Raw genomic sequence first — 23277 nt, 5'->3', positions numbered from 1 at the left:
GGTGTCTGCAGTCAAGCTGAGGCCGGTGAGATGATTTATTGTCCAGCTTGAAGCTTCACACAGATGGGGTCGCGCTGTCAGTGGGGTCATCAGCTCCAGTGTGGCCGGATCTGTGTGCAGGAACAAGCTGCAGCAATAACTCCCAGCAGACAGCTGTATACAGGATCATAGGCTGACTGCTCCTGAGCCTGGCTGCAGGACATCATACACTGTATATATATATATATATATATATATATATATATATATATATATATATATATATAGCCACTGTATATTATATCATGTATGTCCTGTGGCCCGGTCCAGGAGCAATCGGTCAATGCGTATATCATAATATACAATACACAGTGCACATAGTACACATACTGTACAGGAGAATATGTCACTCATATCCTATACTATGTGCACAGACATCTGATCTTATATACAGGATAATATGTGATGATATAAGATCTGATGTCTGTACTCATAGTGTAATATACAACATGACATATAATCCTGTATATAGCATCTGATGTCTGGACACATAGCATAGGATATATCAGGGATATGATATAAGTGGTGCACAGATATCAGAAGTTATATACAGGGAACTATGTGACTGGTGTAACGTCTTATGTCTGTAGCCACAGTATACAGCAGCGCAGCTACCAGGGTGCAGAGTGGACGGTTACCCTGGGCCTCAGGGGTCGCACCCAAAGCTGCACTACCCTTAATTAATCACCATGTATAATATGCATATACAGTTGAGCCCTGCAGTAGATCTCCTGCACTACCGCTCTCTGTTCTGTAGACCGCAGATCACTTTATGCCTCAGGTCTACAGAACCACCGAGGCGCCGACGCACGCTGGGGACGTCAGAGTCCTGGCGCATGCTACACTGCGTTGCCTTGCCACTGGACTTGTCAGGATCCTGGGTTAGATGAGTATATGATTTTTTTTTTATTAAAACTTGTGATGTGATGTGGGGGCATCATAAACAATGGGAGACCCTTCTACGTAGTGTGTGGGACTCTGAAACTTTGTGGGGGGCCCTCATACAATTCAGGGACTAATTCAGCATCTGTTATACAGCTTGTGGACTAATGCAAGGGTCACTATACAGCTTGAGGACTAATGCAGGGGCCATTATGCAGCTTGGGGACTAATGCGGGGGCCATTATACAGCTTGGGAACTAATGCAGGGACCATTATACAGTTTGGGAGCTAATGTGGAGGAGCATTATAGTGTACAGTTTGTGAGCTGATGTGCAGGGGCCATTATGCAGTTTGGTGACTAATTTGGAGGCCATAATACAGTCTGAGGGCTACTGTGGTAGTCAGTATTTTGGGGGAGCAGTGGGGACATCATACTCTGTATAGCGGAGCTGTGGGCCCAATATACTGTGTAAAGGGGAGCTGTGGGCCCACCATACTGTGCATTGAGAAGCTGTGGGCCCACCATACTGTGTATTGGGGAGCTGTGGGCCCACCACACTATGTATAGTGGAGTTTAAGGCCCATAATGCTGTGTAGAGGGCAGTTGTGGGAACATCATATTGTGTATAGAGTGACTGTGGGTATATTATACTGTATATAGGGGAGCTGTTTGCCCATCATAATGTATATAAAGGAGTTGTACATTGGGGACTCAGGGGACTTTAGATGCTAACTGGGCACTTAAGAAGCATCATTGTTATAGGGGCACTCAGAGTATTATGGCAGTCATGTGCACAAGGGGCATTATTACTTTCTAGGGGAAAAATGTGGATACTGTTTTCAAGTGCATTTGCACGGTGCATTAATATTTTCTAGTGAGGGCAATTTTACCATATAGAGGGCACAAAGGCATTATTACTATTTAAAGGGCACAGTGGTGGCATTATTATGTAGGGCAGTAAAAGGAGTGCTGTTTTTGTACCACACAGCAGGTGCAGTAATAGGGACACATACGGCCCCAGCGGCTCAGTATTGGGGTATCAGGGGCAGTAATAGGGACACATACTGCAGCAGCGGCTCAGTATTGGGGTATCAGGTGTAGTAATAGGGACACATAAGGCAGCAGCGGCTCAGTATTGGGGTATCAGGGGCAGTAATAGGGACACATACGGCAGCAGCGGCTCAGTATTGGGGTGTCGGGCAGTAATAGGGACACATACGGCAGCAGTGGCTCAGTATTGGGGTATCAGGGGCAGTAATAGGGACACATAGGGCAGCAGTGGCTCAGTATTGGGGTATCAGATGCAGTAATAGGGACACATATGGCAGCAGAAATACATAGAAACACTGGCGCACAGCCATAAACATCATATATAGATAGGGGGTGCAAGTAGCAGCATGAAAGCATGAAGAAGGGGAGGAAGAAAAGACACTGCTACAAAAAATGCACACCACCCAATATATAGCAAAATAGCAAAACACACTTTATTGGCAAAAAAACAAAACATAAAACCACTTAAAATCACTACGCCACTACAGACCACCTAGATATATAACGTACATATATAATATATACACATATATGTGAAAATAAGTACAGCTTGTCAATATACCTATAGGATATAAACACGTATATGGTAATACCTTCCTGTCTAGCGGCTCATGGGGGATCTACAGATAACCCTATATAATAGTAGCTGATAAAAAACCCCAAAAAGGTATAGACAAGATAGTCAAAAAACCACCCATGTATAGTGGTGGAAAAAAGTCCTATAGGTGAATACAGATCAAAAAGGCATAATACCTGCGGTGGAATGAAAACCCACCTAAGAACTGGCAAGCAGAAATATCCAGGGGACTGAGTGGATCATAGCTCCACGCGTATCGCCTCCCAAATGAGGCTTCGTCAGGAATCCCCTGACGAAGCCTCATTTGGGAGGCGATACGCGTGGGGCTATGATCCACTCAGTCCCCTGGATATTTCGGCTTGCCAGTTCTTAGGTGGGTTTTCATTCCACCGCAGGTATTATGCCTTTTTGATCTGTATTCACCTATAGGACTTTTTTCCACCACTATACATGGGTGGTTTTTTGACTATCTTGTCTATACCTTTTTGGGGTTTTTTATCAGCTACTATTATATAGGGTTATCTGTAGATCCCCCATGAGCCGCTAGACAGGAAGGTATTACCATATACGTGTTTATATCCTATAGGTATATTGACAAGCTGTACTTATTTTCACATATATGTGTATATATTATATATGTACGTTATATATCTAGGTGGTCTGTAGTGGCGTAGTGATTTTAAGTGGTTTTATGTTTTGTTTTTTTGCCAATAAAGTGTGTTTTGCTATTTTGCTATATATTGGGTGGTGTGCATTTTTTGTAGCAGTGTCTTTTCTTCCTCCCCTTCTACATATGGCAGCAGAGGCTCAGTATTGGGATATCAGGGGCAGTAATAGGGACACATATGGCAGCAGAGGCTCAGTATTGGGGTATCAGGTGTAGTAATAGGGACACATATGGCAGCAGCGGCTCAGTATTGGGGTATCAGCAGCATGAGGAGTTTGTGCAGGTTGGGAATAGATGGTGATGGGGCTGGAATATGAGAAGTGAAATGTGTCTGTGTTGTATTCTCTGCAGACGAGTCCTGGCTGGAGAAGTTGTCATGTCGGTCTAGGCCAGATGAAAAAGATGGGAAAAGTGAACGAGTCAATCAGAAAGAAAGTAATCTGTAAGTCATTATCTGTAACTGTGCTGTGATCACTTATATGTTATGCAGAGCTGATATCTACTGCTATATGGTCACGATATGGCGTTAATACAGATCTTGGCCTTTGTAGAGATTTTTGGTGGCACAGTGGTTAGCACTGTTGCTTTGCAGCGCTGGGGTCATGAGTTCAAATCCCACCAATGACAACATCTGCAAGGAGTTTGTATGTTCTCCCCGTGTTTGTGTGGGTTTTCTCCGGTTCTCTGGTTTCCTCCCACATTCCAAAGACTCATAGGGAATGTAGATTGTGAGCCCCAATGGGGACAGTGATGATAACGTCTGTAAAGACCTGTGGTGCTATATCAGTGAGTAAAATAAATACATAAATATTAGCTCATTGGTATCTGACCCTTTGCATCACTGTCCATCAGCTACTGTATATGAAGAGGCCGCAGCACCATGTAGAGCGCAGCATCATCTTCATTATCTATGAGACCCCACTCTGTGTGTAAAATAGCAGTTTTGCCCGCTCCTGCACCTAAGAGCAATACATAGGACTGAGCTGTAATACTGGGCACAGCTGTGACTATATGTTATATAGTCGTATTACACTCCCCTCACTTCTTGTGACCTACAGGTGCAGAAAGATATTACATATTCACCATGTGACAAGTGGGCCTGTGTAACTTCAAATGCCAGGGCTGAATTTTAGTCCCAGTCCGGCCCTGGGGTGGGGGTTATGTAGAATGGCTAGTAGGAGCCAGGTAGCAAAGCCATGTTTGGTCTCAACGCGTAGCAGGGGCCTGGCCAGATCCGATGGTGCCAAAACCACATCCCTAGGACCATCCATTAAGGAGTTATGACCCTTCTCATTTTTTTGTAGTTTTTAGCTGCTAGATGCAAGGGGAGGGAATTTAGGTCCAGCCTAGGTGACAGGAGGGAGTGACCCATAGGGGTTAAATGCTCCTGTAAAGCATGGCCCATTGTTTTTTGGGGGGAAAGTCAGGATGACATATCGTGTGTTGAGAGGTTGAGGAACAAAGGGGACCACCAGCCTCTTATGTGGCAACCCCTCCCCCACAAGCCAGGCTTTTCATCTGACTGGTAACTGACTCTTATATTCTGCATACTTTGTTCTACCACTATTTGCATATCTGACCATTGCATATATCAAACCATTGTTCATATAGTGTATTGTCTAGTGTGCGTTGAAGATGATTAAATATATACCGTATTTTCCGGCGTACAAGACGACTTTTTAACCCCTGAAAATCTTCTTAAAAGTCGGGGGTCGTCTTGTACGCCGGGAATCGCCTTGCACGCCGGTGTATATGGTGGGTGGGGGGGGGGGAGTGGTCCTGATGACGAGGGGGCGTCTCACAGGAAAGTGAGTATCCCCCATTACCTTATCATAGCGCTGCAGCGTGGGGTCTCTGTGCTGGGAGCGGCGGCTGCTGTGCTGTGGGGCGGCGGCTCCTCTTCTGCAGTGTGGGGCCTCTGGTGCTGTGGGGCGGTGGCGGCGGCGTATCTTCATGCAGTCGGGGCTCCTCCGGCATCTCAAAGCCTGGAAGCCCCGCCGGCAACTCCATCGGTACAATGCGGTGGCCTCCGGGAAAATGGCCGCTGCTTAGATTTAGATCTCGTGTCCCGAGATTTCGGGACGAGATCTGAATCTGAGCATGCGCAGCCCCCAGCGGCCGGGCCACCGCATCGCACCTATTGAGCTGCCTCCGGGAAAATGGCCGCTGAACAGATTCAGATCTCGTCTCCCGAGATCTCAGGACGAGATCTGAATCTGAGCAGCGGCCATTTTCCCGGAGGCCACCGCATTGTACCGATGGAGTTGCCGGCGGGGCCTCCAGGCTTTAATGAGATGCCGGAGGAGCCCCGACTGCATGAAGATACGCCGCCGCCACCGCCCCACAGCACCAGAGGCCCCACACTGCAGAAGAGGAGCCGCCGCACCACAGCACAGCAGCCGCCGCTCCCAGCACTGAGACCCCCACGCTGCACCGCTACGATAAGGTAATGGGGGATACTCACTTTCCTGTGAGACGCCCCCTCGTCGTCATCAGGATCACTCCCCCCCCCAAAAGGCACATATTCACCGGCCCTATAAGACGACATAGGGTGTATAAGAAGACCCCCGACTTTTAAGAAGATTTTATTTTTTAACTGGTAAAGTTGGGGGGTCGTCTTATACGCCCAGTCGTCTTATACGCCGGAAAATACGGTAATTTAACCTTGGACTGCTCGGCTTAATTTTCCATGCTATCGGGGCTGGTTTCTGGTTCAATATAATTCCATTAATGGACTTATATCTAACGTGGAGCTGGAGTCAGTCCTACCAGGCTGACCAGGCACTGTTTCATTGGTACTAGTGAAAGAGGCCTGTCAGAGTTGTGAGCAAGTGTAGTGCCACAGCGACTGCATGGGCCACATCCTCTCATTCCCTGTGGTTCCCTGAACCTATGTGGACAGGGAGTGTCTGTATAAAATTGTGCCAAGCTGACCTTACGTGTCCCCAAGGAGTGCAGAGCATCACATTGGTGTAAGTGAGGAGACCGTACTACGCGATCCATCGGACGTAATAGTGACGTCAGGCGGGGTTGCGAGGTGTGGGTTCTTCACATGTGGTGGCAGCAGTGGGATTTTGAATGATCTCTCTGTTGCCATACTTCACGACAAGGACAACATAGATGTGCTTGGCTGTGTGACCAGCGCCCTATACAAGCCTTATTTGTGTGCAAATTCAATACTAAGCGATCACCCATTCCATGAATTGGTCGATTGTGAGTGGTTGTCTTATCATCTCACTAAACAAAAAGATCCATATCGCTTGAACCGTATGGCAGAATTTTTAAAAACAAAAAACTTAATAATCAGAGAAGTAGTGGGAATAAATTAAGAGCAAAAACTGGCCACTTTCGACCTAGTGACAGGTCCTCTTTACAGTTAGACTGGTCTGTCAAAGTACTATAGAATCTTCTAGAGGGTTCAGGGCATGACACAATAATGGCCCACAAAAGTACAGCAGAAGACAATCCCCTTAGACTTTTTAGATTAGTGTATGCCATTAAGCTTTAGATGTTAAAGGCTGATTTACAAATTATTTATTATTGACCTTATTGATTATCTATGTGTGCAAGTATAGTGATTATAATGAAAATTAAAGAGTATCTTTACCTGGCGTGAATGCCGCTGTTTACCTGAATCCGGCATTGTTTTTCTTTTGTTCTTCCGCCTCTCCGTTCCTGAGATATGGCCTAGTCTTGCTACCAAGGGGATGTGGTTTTCAACTCCTCTGTTTGTAGTCTTTAAGAAGATCACACTCCTTTGGAAAACAGGACTGGGTTTATATACAGGGAAGAGGAGGCCATATCTCAGGACAGGAGAGGCACAGGAACAAAAGAAAAATAACTCCAGATTCAGGAGAACAGCGGCACGTTAAATCACGTAAAACAATTAAATATCAATAGCAAGTGACAGGTCCTCTTTAAAGTGAGATGTGCACGTTCTGTGGTGGGTCAAGGACAAACTCTCAGCCCAATTGACAAATCCAGAAGAAATATGGAGCCATGCATCTGACATTAGGTTGTTGACTTCTGCTATCAGCAGTTATCTAATGTCACCGTCCATTCTATCCTTAGGGTGCACTCTTTTCTCTTCTTCTCCATCGCACCTTGAACTCATATGATTCTTCTATTATGATTTCCATCTTGCGATGTTCTCCCAGACTGGGACTTCCTGCAATCTCCTCACCGCTTTTGGTACATACCACCCATTTTCCACCAGTCTCACCTAAGTGGAAAACATCACAGGTTAAACCACAATGAATTCTATTGGCGCTGACAAACAGAGTTACTGCACGAGAATACATGCTGGGCAAGTCATTGCTTTGCAACCATAATTTTATGGGGGTATTTTCAACGGCACGGTGGTCAAGCATGTGCCCTGATGCTCAACTCAAAGTGTGTGGCGCTGGCTAAAAGCAGCAAAGCAGATGCATTGTGATTGTCATTGGAAGTCACCCATTTTGGAAACCTTAACAAAACGCAATCTGATTAAAGCCATATTTTATCCATGTGATGAGATCAGAAATCAGACCGTAGTGAACAGACTGGCAGGCGGCTCTAACGGCTCAAGCGTGACAGCTGCATAGAAATACATGAAGCTGTTATGATTGGGTCAGGAGAGCAGCCGGCCAGTCCGTGCATTGCGTTCTTATCTTGTTCCGATGTATACAGCCATCTTACTGCATTCTATGATGAAATTACCGTATCACCTATCCTCTAACTTCTAGATAAATGGGTGTCCAACCACATATTGCATAAACGAAGGACTTCTGTTCCCCGTTTGAATGGAGCAGGGGTCAGGCATTGTGCAATGTCGCCCCACTCATTCTCTATTCCGAATTCTCACAATATAAATATGATACATTCCCCTGTAGACTAACACAGCATAAACATCATCTGACAGAGGAACACAAAATGATCTTCTTGGAGAACTCGTCTCTAGCCATCAGGAACGGTAAAGAGGAATGTTTAATATTGCAATTTTGCCATTAGCTATATTAAAAAAGTGTAGTTCACATAAAAAAATGGCATTAAAATAATCATATTTCTCTACTACTTATTCTTAGCCTCTGTTAGGCCTCATGCACATGGCGCTGCTCTATGTGGGTGGTTGTGTGGTGGCACACAGTCGTTTATTAAAAAATAATCTGTAACATGGTGTCAGAAAGAAGATAACTCTAAGGTCTTTCTGAGGCTGACAGCTCATAAAGGCTACCTCAGACAGACTTGGAGCTAGGAACTCCATCTAAGGCTACTTTCACACTAGCGTTAACTGCAATACGTCGAAATGCGTCATTTTGCCGAAAAAACGCATCCTGCAAAAGTGCTTGCAGGATGCGTTTTTTCAGCATTGACTAACATTAGCGACGCATTTGTCGTGCGACGGTTGCGCCGTGTTGTGGCGGACCGTCGGGAGCAAAAAACGTTACATGTAACGCTTTTTGCTCCCAACGGTCCGCTTTTTCCGACCGCGCATGCGCGGCCGGAACTCCGCCCCCACCTCCCCGCACTTCCCCGCACCTCACAATGGGGCAGCGGATGCGCTGGAAAAATGCATCCGCTGCCCCTGTTGTGCGGCGGAGACAACGCTAGCATCGGTGACCTCGGCCCGACGCACTGCGACGGGCCGAGCCCGACGCTAGTGTGAAAGTAGCCTAAAAGGTTCCAGAGGAACCTCGGCCTTAACTCTTTAACTTTGTATACAGAGATTTTACAATGGAGTCCCTGGGGTTGGGTCCACGGAGTAGCTGCTGGATGGAGCTTGAGACAAGGATAGTCAAACTAGCTGCATCATAAATTCCTATGTAGCAATCAACTTGGGTTGGGAGACCCGGTGGTCAGGCCAATCCAAGCAGGCTCCATACTTCACAGAAGTGTGAAACCGGCTTTATTTTTCACCAATAGTTTTTCTTCCTCCACATAAATCGCTGTTTAATTCCCACTAACTTATGAATTACCCTTCTTATTTTACCTCCTCTCTGCATTTCGGGTTCTCCAAGTTCAATGAAGAAGTTCTTGTTTTTTTCATATTCCTCATCATCAATGATCTGTATCTCAATATATCTCCTGGAAGAAGATATGTAGTCAGTGTATTGAGCACGTGGACCATAAATCATGTACATTCACTTCATGCATTAGGAATTCAACATATGAAGATTTTAGACATTGAATTCTAAAGTTCAACAAAATTACACCTGGGGTGATAACTACTGTGCACCACTGATTACTACGAGGAACCGAACACGTCCCGAATGTAAGAAGAGCCAGATATAACAGGTACAGATTAAGGTCTAATGTAATTTAGTTTATTGTTCTTTATGGGTAAAGATATCGCACCAGAATGATGAGATTGGATGAAGAATTAACCAGTCCCGACCGTAACAATACGATAAATATAATACAACTGAGAATCCTTCATCGGGCCGAGCAGCAGACTGTGACAATGGGAATAGAAAACAATTATTGCCTAAAAGGCAGCACAACAATAAAAGAGATGGTATGTAATGCAGGAAAACTCATCATTTCTACCCAATGAACAAACCTTAATCCTCCGCTATTTATGTGTCTACAGACCATTGCATTTCTTAAAAAGAAAATACATTTTTTTTACAAGCACTGGTGACAGCAGTGAGGCCGGCGTCACACTAGCGAATTTTACGGACGTATGAGAGGTGCAGAAAATACGAATTGCATACGGTACAATGATTCTCTATGGCCCAGCTCCTATCTGCCGTATTTTACTGATCCGTATTATACGGTCTTGTGCGGCCGTAGAAAATCGCAGCATGCTGCGTTTGTCACTGTATTGCGCAAAAAAATCACCAATGAAAGTCTATGGGGGCGAGAAAAATACGGATTACACACGGACCATGCGTGTGACTTGCGAGAAATACGCACTGGTGTTCTCTAGAAAAGCCGGCAATTCAGTGCGGTGTACAGTAAAATCACACTGACAGAACAGAATAGAATAGGTAGAATAAATGTCTACACATAGAATAGGTATATATATATATATATATATATATATATATATATATATGTATATATATATATATATATGTCAGTGAGACACATATATGTATATATATTTATATTTCATACAGCGCTAGATAGCAGAAAAGCCGGTAATCCAATTGCCGGCTTTTCCGATCTCCTTCCCAAACCCGACATGATATGAGACATGGTTTACATACAGTAAACCATCTCATATCCCTTTTTTTTGCATATTCCACACTACTAATGTTAGTAGTGTGTATGTGCAAAATTTGGGCGCTCTAGCTATTAAATTAAAGGGTTAAATCGTGGAAAAAATTGGCGTGGGCTCCCGTGCAATTTTCTCCGCCACAGTGGTAAAGCCAGTGACTGAGGGCAGATATTAATAGCCTAGAGAGGGTCCATGGTTATTGGCCATCCCTGGCTAAAAACATCTGCCCCCAGCCACCCCAGAAAAGGCACATCTGGAAGATGCGCCTATTCTGGCACTTGGCCACTCTCTTCCCACTCCCGTGTAGCGGTGGGATATGGGGTAATGAAGGGTTAATGTCACCTTGCTATTGTAAGGTGACATTAACCCCTTAAGCCCCGAGGGTGGTTTGCACGTTAATGACCGGGCCAATTTTTACAATTCTGACCACTGTCTCTTTATGAGGTTATAACTCTGGAACGCTTCAACGGATCTTGGCGATTCTGACATTGTTTTCTCGTGACATATTGTACTTCATGATAGTGGTAAAATTTATTCGATATAACTTGCGTTTATTTGTGAAAAAAAATGGAAATTTGGCGAAAATTTTGAAAATTTCGCAATTTTCCAACTTTGAATTTTTATGCCCTTAAATCACAGAGATATGTCACGCAAAATACTTAATAAGTAACATTTCCCACATGTCTACTTCACATCAGCACAATTTTGTAAACAAATTTTTTTTTTGTTAGGGAGTTATAAGGGTTAAAAGTTGACCAGCAATTTCTCATTTTTACAACACCGTTTTTTTTAGGGACCACATCTCATTTGAAGTCATTTTGAGGGGTCTATATGATAGAAAATACCCAAGTGTGACACCATTCTAAAAACTGCACCCCTCAAGGTGCTCAAAACCACATTCAAGAAGTTTATTAACCCTTCAGGTGTTTCACAGGAATTTTTGGAATGTTTAAATAAAAATGAACATTTAACTTTTTTTCACACAAAATTTAATTCAGCTCCAATTTGTTTTATTTTACCAAGGGTACAGGAGAAAATGGACCCCAAAAGTTGTTGTACAATTTGTCCTGAGTACGCTGATACCCCATATGTGGGGGTAAACCACTGGGCGCATGGCAGAGCTCAGAAGGAAAGGAGCACCATTTTACTTTTCAATGCAAAATTGACTGGAATTGAGATGGCACGCCATGTTGCGTTTGGAGAGCCCCTGATGTGCCTAAACATTGAAAACCCCCCCCCCCCAAGTGACACCATTTTGGAAAGTAGACTCCCTAAGAAACTTATCTAGATTTGTGGTGAGCACTTTGACCCAACAAGTGCTTCACAGAAGTTTATAATGCAGAGCCGTAAAAATAAAAAATCATATTTTTTCACAAAAATCTTTTCGCCCCCAATTTTTTATTTTCCCAAGGGTAAGAGAAGGAATTGGACCCCAAAAATTGTTGTGCAATTTGTACTGAGTATGCTGGTACCCCATATGTGGGTGTAAACCATTGTTTGGGCGCATGGCAGAGCTCAGAAGGGAAGGAGTGCCATTTGACTTTTCAATGCAAAATTGACTGGAATTGAGATGGGACACCATGTCGCGTTTGGAGAGCCCCTGATGTGCCTAAACATTAAAACCCCCCACAAGTGACACCATTTTGGAAAGTAGACCCCCTAAGGAACTTATCTAGATGTGTTTTGAGAGCTTTGAACCCCCAAGTGTTTCACTACAGGTTATAACGCAGAGCCGTGAAAATAAAAATTCTTTTTTTTTTCACAAAAATGATTTTTTAGCCCCCAGTTTTGTATTTTCACAAGGGTAAAAGGATAAATTGGACCCTAAAAGTTGTTGTGCAATTTGTCCTGAGTACGCTGATACCCCATATGTGGGGGGAAACCACTGTTTGGGTGCATGGCAGAGCTTGGAAGGGAAGGAGCGCCATTTGGAATGCAGGCTTAGATGGATTGGTCTGCAGGCGTCACGTTGCATTTGCAGAGCCCCTGATGTACCCAAACAGTACAAACCCCCAAGTGAACCCATATTGGAAACTAGACCTCCCAAGGAACTTATCTAGATGTGTTGTGAGAACTTTGAACCCCCAAGTGTTTCACTACAGTTTATAACGCAGAGCCGTGAAAATAAAAATTCTTTTTTTTTTCAGAAAAATGATTTTTTTAGCCCCCAGTTTTGTATTTTCACAAGGGTAACAGGATAAATTGGACCCCAAAAGTTGTTGTCCAATTTGTCCTGAGTACGTTTATACCCCATATGTGAGGGGGAACCACTGTTTGGGCGCATGGCAGAGCTCGGAAGGGAAGGAGCGCCATTTGGAATGTAGACTTAGATGGATTGGTCTGCAGGCGTCACGTTGCATTTGCAGAGCCCCTGATGTACCCAAGCAGTAGAAACCCCCCACAAGTGACCCCATATTGGAAACTAGACCTCCCAAGGAACTTATCTAGATGTGTTGTGAGAACTTTGATCCCCCAAGTGTTTCACTACAGTTTACAACGCAGAGCCGTGAAAATAAAAATCTTTTTTTTTCCCACAAAAAATGATTTTTAGCCCCCCAAATTTTCCCAAGGATAACAAGAGAACTTCGACCCCAAAAGTTGTTGTCCAATTTGTCCCGAGTACGCTGATACCCCATATGTTGGGGTAAACCCCTGTTTGTGCGCACGGGAGAGCTCGGAAGGGAAGGAGCACTGTTTTACTTTTTCAACGCAGAATTGGCTGGAATTGAGATTGGACGCCATGTCGCGTTTGGAGAGCCCCTGATGTGCCTGAACAGTGGAAACTCACCAATTCTACCTGAAACGCTAATCCAAACACACCCCTAACCCAAATCCCAACGGTAACCCTAACCACACCCCTAACCCTGACACACCCCTAACTCTAATCCCAACCGTAAATGTAATCCAAACCCTAACCCTAACTTTAGCCCCAACCCTAACCCTAACTTTAGCCCCAACCCTAACCCTAACTTTAGCCCCAACCCTAACCCTAACTTTAGCCTCAACCCTAACCCTAACTTTAGCCCCAACCCTAACCCTAACTTTAGCTCCAACCCTAGCCCTAACCCTAACCCTATCCCTAGCCCTAACCCTAGCCCTAACCCTAGTCCTAACCCTAACCCTAGCCCTAATGGGAAAATGGAAATAAATACATTTTTTTAATTTTATTATTTTTCCCTAACTAAAGGGGTGATGATGGGGGGTTTGATTTACTTTTAAAGCGTTTTTTATATCGGATTTTTATGATTGGCAGCTGTCACACACTAAAAGACGCTTTTTATAGCAAAAAAGTTTTTGCGTCTCCACATTTTGAGACCTATAATTTTTCCATATTTTGGTCCACAGAGTCATGTGAGGCCTTGTTTTTTGCGGGACGAGTTGACGTTTTTATTGGTAACATTTTCAGACACGTGACAGTTTTTAATCACTTTTTATTCTGATTTTTGTGAGGCAGAATGACCAAAAACCAGCTATTCATGAATTTCTTTTGGGGGAGGCGTTTATACCGTTCCACGTTTGGTAAAATTGATAAAGCAGTTTTATTCTTCGGGTCAGTACGATTACAGCGATATTTCATTTATATCTTTTTTTATGTTTTGGCGCTTTTATACGATAAAAGCTATTTTATAGAAAAAAATATTATTTTGGCATCGCTTTATTCTGAGGACTATAACTTTTTTATTTTTTTGCTTATGATGCTGTATGGCGGCTCGATTTTTGCGAGACAAGATGACGTTTTCAGCGGAATCATGGTTATTTATATCCGTCTTTTTGATCGTGTGTTATTCCACTTTTTGTTCGGCGGTATGATAATAAAGCGTTTTTTGGCTCGTTTTTTTTTTTTTCTTACGTTGTTCACTGGAGGGGTTAACTAGTGGGACAGTTTTATAGGTTGGGTCGCTACGGACGCGGCGATACTAAATATGTGTACTTTTATTGGTTTTTTTTAGTTTTTTTTTAGATAAAGAAATGTATTTATGGGAATAATATATTTTTTTTTCTTTATTTAGGAATTTTTTTTAGTTTATTTTTTTCACATGTGGAAATTTTTTTTTTTTTATTTTGTCCCAGGGGGGACATCACAGATCGCTGATCTGACAGTTTGCACAGCACTCTGTCAGATCAGCGATCTGACATACAGCTGTGCAGGCTTGCCAGCGCCTGCTGTGGACCCGGAAGTACTCCCTGCAGGACCTGAATGCAGCCCCGCGGCCATTTTGGATCCGGGGACTGCAGGGAGGAGACACTCGGTACAAGGTGAGTACATCGCCTTGTACCGATCGTCTCAGGGAAGCACGCAGGGAGCCCCCTCCCTGCGCGATGCTTCCCTGTACCGCCGGTACACTGCGATCATGTTTGATCGCAGTGTGCCGGGGGTTAATGTGCCAGGGGCGGTCTGTGACGGCTCCTGGCACATAGTGCCAGATGTCAGCTGCGATAGTCAGCTGGCGGCCGATCGCATATGACGTACTATCCCATCACTGGGAATTAAGTCCCAGGTCACCTCGACGGGATAGTACGTCATATGGGATTAAGGGGTTAAGCCAGATTAATAATGGAGAGGCGTCAATTATGACACCTATGCATTATTCATATGAGGACATCCAGCAGAGGGCGCATCACCGCGACTCAAGGTAACTACAGGACATTCCCCTGCTTTCCATTCATTCCCCGGGGTTTTACATCCAAGAGCACAACTGCATTAGCAGAGCTCCTGGCTGTAAAATGATTTAACCCCTTCAGATGGATTTCCATCGTGGGACAAGACTAAACGACGGAAGGTATGATTTTTTATTTTTCCTTTTTTACAGAACGAGGGTCTTCAGGTGGATTAAGAGAAAGGCCTGAGATCTGGGATCAGCGTGATACAAGCTATGCCAACCGGGCCAGGAAAGAGGCAGCTTGGAGGACCATCTGTGGGATCCTGTTATGACCCCAATGGCGAGGGTCTCAGAGGAACGTGGAAGTCTGCAGAATACAAAAATCCAGCTCATAGGGCAGTGGTAACTGGGTTGACCATATATCTACTCCTAACGCCAACACTAGAAGTAGCCGGGGATCATTCCTACGTTGATTCTAGATGACACGCGCCAGCCGGAGAATCTAGCTACCCCTAGTAGAGGAAAACAAAGACCTTTCTTGCCTCCAGAGAAGGGGACCCCAAAGCTGGATAGAAGCCCCCCACAAATAATGACGGTGAGGTAAGAGGAAATGACAAACACAGAAATGAACCAGGTTTAGCACAGAGAGGCCCGCTTACTGATAGCAGAATAAAGAAAGGTAACTTATATGGTCAACAAAAACCCTATCAAAATCCACACTGGAAATTCAAGAACCCCCGAACCGTCTAACGGTCCGGGGGGAGAACACCAGCCCCCTAGAGCTTCCAGCAAAGGTCAGGATATAGATTTGGAACAAGCTGGACAAAAATACAAAACCAAAACAAATAGCAAAAAGCAAAAGGCAGACTTAGCTGATATAACTGGAACCAGGATCAGTAGACAAGAGCACAGCAGACTAGCTCTGATAACTACGTTGCCAGGCATTGAACTGAAGGTCCAGGGAGCTTATATAGCAACACCCCTAACTAACGACCCAGGTGCGGATAAAAGGAATGACAGAAAAACCAGAGTCAAAAAACTAGTAACCACTAGAGGGAGCAAAAAGCAAATTCACAACAGGATCCTATTCCCAGATTATGCCCAACGCCCATGTGCGGAGCAGACACAACTTTGTAAGTACACTCATGTTGCGACATTAATTAACCTTGAAAAATGCTTTACCTACATGATTGCGGCAAAAACAAAGATGATTAACATGAGAAAGGGTTTACGTACATAGCTAATATAGATGTTGCGTTGGGTACTATTTTTGTTTACGCCAAACTGGTACAGAGGGGAGTGGACCCTGTCCTTGTGTTGTTTCTTTTTCTCGTGTATAATGTTTTTTTTTTAACCAATTGTAACTTTATGCAAATCATTTAAGAAGGCATTTTTTTATCATCGTTCAAATATGATCATTCAATGCCAACTGTTTTAAGCAATGTGCAGAATGAGCTTAAACAATATTTGTTACCATGTCATTGCAGTGGATGATGTTATGACACGATGGCGCAGCATCAGGGACCAGTACCGGTGGGAAAGGCAGCAGCGGGCAAGAAGTGGGTCAGCAGCAACAACCAAAAAAATGAAGTACATATATTACGATCGACTTTCCTTTTTGAATGCCAGTATGGATCTAAGACAGTAAGTAGAAACTGCACAACACATTTTTTTTTTAATATTAGTATTAATATTATTTTTTCTTGTTCTAGCGCCATTTATTCCATGGCGTTTTACATGTAAGGAGGGGTATACATATAAAAAAAAATATTATAAAAAAATACAAAAAAATCATAACTGGTACAGGAGGAGAGAGGACCCTGCCCGCGAGGGCTCACAATCTACAACAAGGGATGGGTGAGAATACAGTAGGCGAGGGTAGAGCTGTTCATGCAGCGGTTTGGTCGATCGGTGGTTACTGCAGGTTGTAGGCTTGTCGGAAGAGGTAGGTCTTCATGCTCTTTTTGAAGCTTTCAATGGTAGGTGAGAGTCTGATATGTTGTGGTAGAGGGTTCCAGAGTAGGGGTGATACACAAGATAAATCTTGTATACGATTGTGGGAAGAGGAGATAAGAGGGGAGTACAGAAGGAGATCTTGTGAGGATCTGTGGTTGCGTGTAGGTAATTACCGAGAGACGAGGTCACACATGTATACTAAACTTGTTAGAAAATGGCTCAAATATTTATTTGGCGTATTATTTAAATTTTTTTCATAACATAACTCAATCGAACCTCACTGAGAGGGAGACCGGGTCGGACTCAGAGGTTGTGATAGATCCAGTTGCTGTTGACGAAGAGGTGGCAGGCCCATCTTTCGCTTCCACATCATCCATCCTTCCTGGAACATCGGCTTCTGCATCACAACAGACTGCACCAAGTTTACAAGATGCAGCCCCATCAACATCAGCAGCACCACCTGATCCTGTAAGCCAGGAAGAGCATGGACACAACAGCAGCCCTACTCTCCCACTGGTGTCCTCCCCACAGGCATCTGGGGCTTTACGCAGAGGCTGCAGAAGGAGAGAGCTGCAAGCCACTAGGAGGGATGTGGATGCTGGGGTCCTCAATTACAGGTCCTTCTCAAAAAATTAGCATATAGTGTTAAATTTCATTATTTACCATAATGTAATGATTACAATTAAACTTTCATATATTATAGATTCATTATCCACCAACTGAAATTTGTCAGGTCTTTTATTGTTTTAATACTGATGATTTTGGCATACAACTCCTGATAACCCAAAAAACCTGTCTCAATAAATTAGCATATTTCACCCGACCAATCAAATAAAAGTGTTTTTTAATAACAAACAAAAAAAAAACAACAAATAATAATGTTCAGTTATGCACTCAATACTTGGTCGGGAATCCTTTGGCAGAAATGACTGCTTCAATGCGGCGTGGCATGGAGGCAATCAGCCTGTGACACTGCTGAGATGTTATGGAGGCCCAGGATGCTTCAATAGCGGCCTTAAGCTCATCCAGAGTGTTGGGTCTTGCGTCTCTCAACTTTCTCTTCACAATATCCCACAGATTCTCTATGGGGTTCAGGTCAGGAGAGTTGGCAGGCCAATTGAGCACAGTAATACCATGGTCAGTAAACCATTTACCAGTGGTTTTGGCACTGTGAGCAGGTGCCAGGTCGTGCTGAAAAATGAAATCTTCATCTCCATAAAGCATTTCAGCCGATGGAAGCATGAAGTGCTCCAAAATCTCCTGATAGCTAGCTGCATTGACCCTGCCCTTGATGAAACACAGTGGACCAACACCAGCAGCTGACATGGCACCCCACACCATCACTGACTGTGGGTACTTGACACTGGACTTCAGGCATTTTGGCATTTCCTTCTCCCCAGTCTTCCTCCAGACTCTGGCACCTTGATTTCCGAATGACATGCAAAATTTGCTTTCATCAGAAAAAAGTACTTGGGACCACTTAGCAACAGTCCAGTGCTGCTTCTCTGTAGCCCAGGTCAGGCGCTTCTGCCGCTGTTTATGGTTCAAAAGTGGCTTTACCTGGGGAATGCGGCACCAGTAGCCCATTTCCTGCACACGCCTGTGCACGGTGGCTCTGGATGTTTCCACACCAGACTCAGTCCACTGCTTCCTCAGGTTCCCCAAGGTCTGGAATCGGTCCTTCTCCACAATCTTCCTCAGGGTCCGGTCACCTCTTCTCGTTGTACAGCGTTTTCTGCCACATTGTTTCCTTCCAACAGACTTACCATTGAGGTGCCTTGATACAGCACTCTGGGAACAGCCTATTTGTTGAGAAATTTCTTTCTGGGTCTTACCCTCTTGCTTGAGGGTGTCAATGATGGCCTTCTTGACATCTGTCAGGTCGCTAGTCTTACCCATGATGGGGGTTTTGAGTAATGAACCAGGCAGGGAGTTTTTAGCCTCAGGTATCTTTTGCATGTGTTTAGAGTTAATTAGTTGATTCAGAAGATTAGGGTAATAGGTCGTTTAGAGAACCTTTTCTTGATATGCTAATTTATTGAGACAGGTTTTTTGGGTTATCAGGAGTTGTATGCCAAAATCATCAGTATTAAAACAATAAAAGACCTGACAAATTTCAGTTGGTGGATAATGAATCTATAATATATGAAAGTTTAATTGTAATCATTACATTATGGTAAATAATGAAATTTAACACTATATGCTAATTTTTTGAGAAGGACCTGTATTTGGCCAGGACAGCCACGGATGATGGAGAGGAGGCCTTTGCTCGAAGCCTGGCCCGGTACCTTCATCTCCTTCCCCGTGAGGTGAGGCTACGTGTGAGAGGGTGTATTCAAATCCTTATTGATTTAAGCACCCCTCCAAATAACCCCTATGAGGTTTTTGAATTTCTTGAGAGAAGGCAGCTTTCACAAACTAACCTCTTGCGCCTTCAAATAAGTCAACAGGTGCATGGTCAATCAGGATTTGAAGCACCTCCTCCACGTATGTCTACACCCCAACCCCTCCCAACCCAAAATCAACAAAGGCCAGCACCGTACCAAATGGCAGCCTACAACCCACCTTCCCAATATGGCCACTTTTCCAGACCCAGTGCTGTAGGCTGGTCACAACCTGGGTTTGGACAACATGGCCATTTTGGGGATGGGTATGAGTCCAGCCAATATGTCCATCAGCATGAAGGCCAGAGACAAATACCTTATGGGCAATACCCAACTGGCCAATATGAACAAGGCCTGTATTTGGCTCAGCAACCCACAGCATCCACATAGGGTGAAGGACAATTGGCCCAACAAAGGCCACCTGAGCAGGACCCTGAGCTGCCGCCATCACCATCGCCAACTTACAGGAATCTGTAAGCCAAAGTTTTTGTTTTCCTTTGTTATGCATAACCATGTTTTGGGTTATTTTGTGCTATATTTGCACTTTGTTCTGTTTTTTTTTTTTTTTTCTAAAAAAATACAAAACAAAACAAAAAAATTATAACCATATGAAAAAAATATGGTTAAAAGTTTACAAAAAAAGGCTTTTGCTCTAAGTAAAAAATGTTGTCAAAAGCCAATTGATGTTTGTGGACCAATCATTCTTACATCTCACACATATGCTCTGTTCATAATCATCTGGTAATTAAGGAAATACAACACACAGAGTACTGTTTCTGTAGACAAAAATATTTTATGTTGATAATATATTTTGAAAATAAGAAAATCACATCTGATAAACAGCATAATCTTGCCAGGGAGTAGCACCCTGAGGAGAAACAAAATAATTTGTGAAAATATCTCTCACTTTGATTCCAGAAAGGGGACGGCATTTTTGATATTAAATTATTTTTTTTTTGTATATATAAAAACCAACAACCGATGTGCTATGATGCCTTTGGTGAGGGCATATAAAGGATATATGGTATTATTACTGAACATATTTAAAAACAAACATATTTATTACATCTAAATGGAATACAATCATTGTTAATAAGCATGCTTAGATAACACTGCAAATAAGCATGCTACAGAATATTGAATTGGTTTCTGGGTTGGGCTGCAAATGATTTAAACTCAAGTCACCAGGGATATTTTACCATTGGGACTTCAGTGACATATAGATGAGTGTGGTTTTTATTCAGCCTTAAATATCCTTTTCACGATATTCTCATATCACTGGTCAACAGCATTTTTGGTGCCAAAGATATTTAATCGAATTTAGGGTATTTTTGGGGTGCTGATTCTGAATATGTCATCAGTTTTGCCAGATTGGCTCAAGTTTTTGAGATTTTTGGTATCTTATTTATAGCACTTGTTGGTAAATGCGACGCATCATCTCATTAATTTATTTGGATTAGTACTTGAACTGAGCAGTTCTCAATATAGTTTTGTGTTAATTAGTGTTCTAAAAGTTTGTTCATAGCTTGATTTTTGCACTAACTTTATGTTGTTGTCTGTTTTCCAGTGAAAAGCATGAACTCATCAAGAAGAAGTTGTCTTAACGATCCAGACTCATTCTGTTACATTTGTGGTGAATACACACTGCCAAAACATAGAAGAAACATAACAGACTTCGTAAAAAAAGTGTATTTTGCCTATTTTGGGGTTATGCTTGGGGACCAAGACAAGTTTTGGGCACCACACATAGTGTGCAAAGCATGTATCGAATTATTACGAAAATGGAGCAAAGGACAAAGAAAAAGCTTCAAATTTGGTGTTCCAATGGTGTGGAGAGTGTTGTGAATTAGACTTTTTTGGCTCCCTCTTGTGGTCACTAGTGATATGACTCTGGGATTGTCTTTCCTCAGTTTGGCACCCACCTGGGTCGTTAGTCCAGGGGTGTTGCTATTTAAACTTCCTGGTTTCTCAGTCCAGTGCCTGGCATCGTTGTAATCAGTTCCTTTCTGTTTGCTCCTGTCTGCTGGTCTTGGATCTTTCAAAATTAAGCTAAGTCCTGCTTCCTTGTTTTTTGGTTATTTGCTTTGCTCTTATTTTTTGTCCAGCTTGTACTAAATGTGATTCCTGATTTTGCTGGAAGCTCTAGGGGGCTGGTGTTCTCCCCCCGGGCCGTTAGACGGTTCGGGGGTTCTTGAATATCCAGCGTGGAAATTTTGATAGGGTTTTTGCTGACCATATAAGTCATCTTACTATATTCTGCTATTAGTCAGTGGGCCTCTCTTTGCTAAATATCTAGTTCATTCTTACGTTTGTCTTTTCTCCTTACCTCACCGTTATTATTTGTTGGGGGCTTGTATCCAACTTTTGGGGTCTTTTCTCTGGAGGCAAGAAAGGTCTATCTTTTCCCTTCTAGGGTTAGTTAGTTCTCCGGCTGGCGCGAGACGTCTAGAACCAACGTAGGCACGTTCCCCGGCTGCTGCTATTTGTGATGCTAGGATTAGATATATGGTCAGCCCAGTTACCACTGCCCTATGAGCTGTTTTTTTGTGTTTGCAGACTTGGTATGTACTTTTGAGACCCTCTGCCATTGGGGTCATAACAGTATGCCAGGCCAAGGTTGAATGTTTAATGCATTGCAGAAGTGAGATTACAAGAAAGAAAAGTCTGAGTTTTTTTTTTTTTTTTTTTTCTTTCCTCTCTTTTTTCCTCCCCTTTACCTCTGAGTGGCTTGTGCTTGCAGACATGAATGTCCAGACTTTGATTACAAGTGTGGATCAGCTTGCTGCTCGTGTGCAGGGCATACAAGATTTTGTTACCAGTAGTCCAATGTCTGAACCTAAAATACCTATTCCTGAACTGTTCTCTGGAGACCGATTTAAGTTTAGGAATTTCAGGAATAATTGTAAATTGTTTCTATCTCTGAGACCCCGTTCATCTGGAGACTCAGCTCAGCAAGTAAAAATTGTTATCTCTTTCTTACGGGGCGACCCTCAGGATTGGGCCTTCTCGCTAGCGCCAGGAGATCCGTCATTGGCAAATATTGATGCGTTTTTTCTGGCGCTCGGATTGCTTTACGAGGGACCCAATCTTGAAATTCAGGCAGAAAAGGCCTTGCTGGCTATTTCTCAGGGTCAGGATGAAGCTGAAGTGTATTGCCAAAAATTTCGGAAATGGTCCGTGCTTACTCAGTGGAATGAGTGTGCTCTGGCCGCAAATTTCAGAAATGGCCTTTCTGAAGCCATTAAGAATGTGATGGTGGGTTTCTCCATTCCTACAGGTCTGAATGATTCCATGGCGCTGGCTATTCAAATTGACCGGCGTTTGCGGGAGCGCAAAGCCGCGAATCCTCTGGTGGTGTTGTCTGAACAAACACCTAATTTAATGCAATGTGGTAGAATTCAGACTAGAAATGAACGGAAAAATCATAGACGTCAGAATGGGTTGTGTTTTTACTGTGGTGATTCTACACATGTTATATCAGCATGCTCTAAACGCCTAACTAGGTTTGTTAGTCCTGTCGCCATTGGTAATTTGCAACCTAAATTTATTTTGTCTGTGACTTTAATTTGCTCATTGTCCTCCTACCCTGTTATGGCGTTTGTGGATTCAGGTGCTGCCCTGAGTCTTATGGATCTGTCGTTTGCCAAGCGCTGTGGTTTTGTTCTTGAGCCGTTGGTAAATCCTATCCCTCTTAGAGGTATTGATGCTATGCCATTGGCGGAAAATAAACCGCAGTTTTGGACACAGGTAACCATGTGCATGACTCCTGAACATCGGGAGGTGATTCGTTTTCTTGTTCTGCATAAAATGCATGATTTGGTCGTTTTGGGTCTGCTATGGTTACAGACCCATAATCCAGTCTTGGATTGGAAGGCAATGTCTGTGTCAAGTTGGGGCTGTCAGGGAATTCATGGTGATT

The 23277-nt window shown here is 43.5% G+C and overlaps 1 protein-coding gene across 6 annotated transcripts in view; it reads right to left on the bottom strand.

Annotated features, from left to right (window-relative positions):
• LOC143806742 (sodium/calcium exchanger 1-like) overlaps positions 1-23277 on the bottom strand; it is a 141498-nt gene that overhangs the window by 6661 nt on the left and 111560 nt on the right. For all 6 annotated transcript variants that reach the window (XM_077287587.1, XM_077287584.1, XM_077287586.1 and 3 more), the window contains 2 exons: positions 9185-9279; positions 7320-7438 (listed from right to left, as the gene is read on the bottom strand). In XM_077287587.1, coding sequence (XP_077143702.1) covers positions 7320-7438; positions 9185-9279 — 214 coding nt within the window. The remainder of the gene's footprint in view (positions 1-7319; positions 7439-9184; positions 9280-23277) is intronic.

Source organism: Ranitomeya variabilis, chromosome 2 (assembly GCF_051348905.1).
Source record: "Ranitomeya variabilis isolate aRanVar5 chromosome 2, aRanVar5.hap1, whole genome shotgun sequence".
NCBI classification, from domain to species: domain Eukaryota; kingdom Metazoa; phylum Chordata; class Amphibia; order Anura; family Dendrobatidae; genus Ranitomeya; species Ranitomeya variabilis.
Note: the sequence above shows the minus strand (reverse complement) of the source record. Positions and strands in the feature narration are given on the sequence as shown.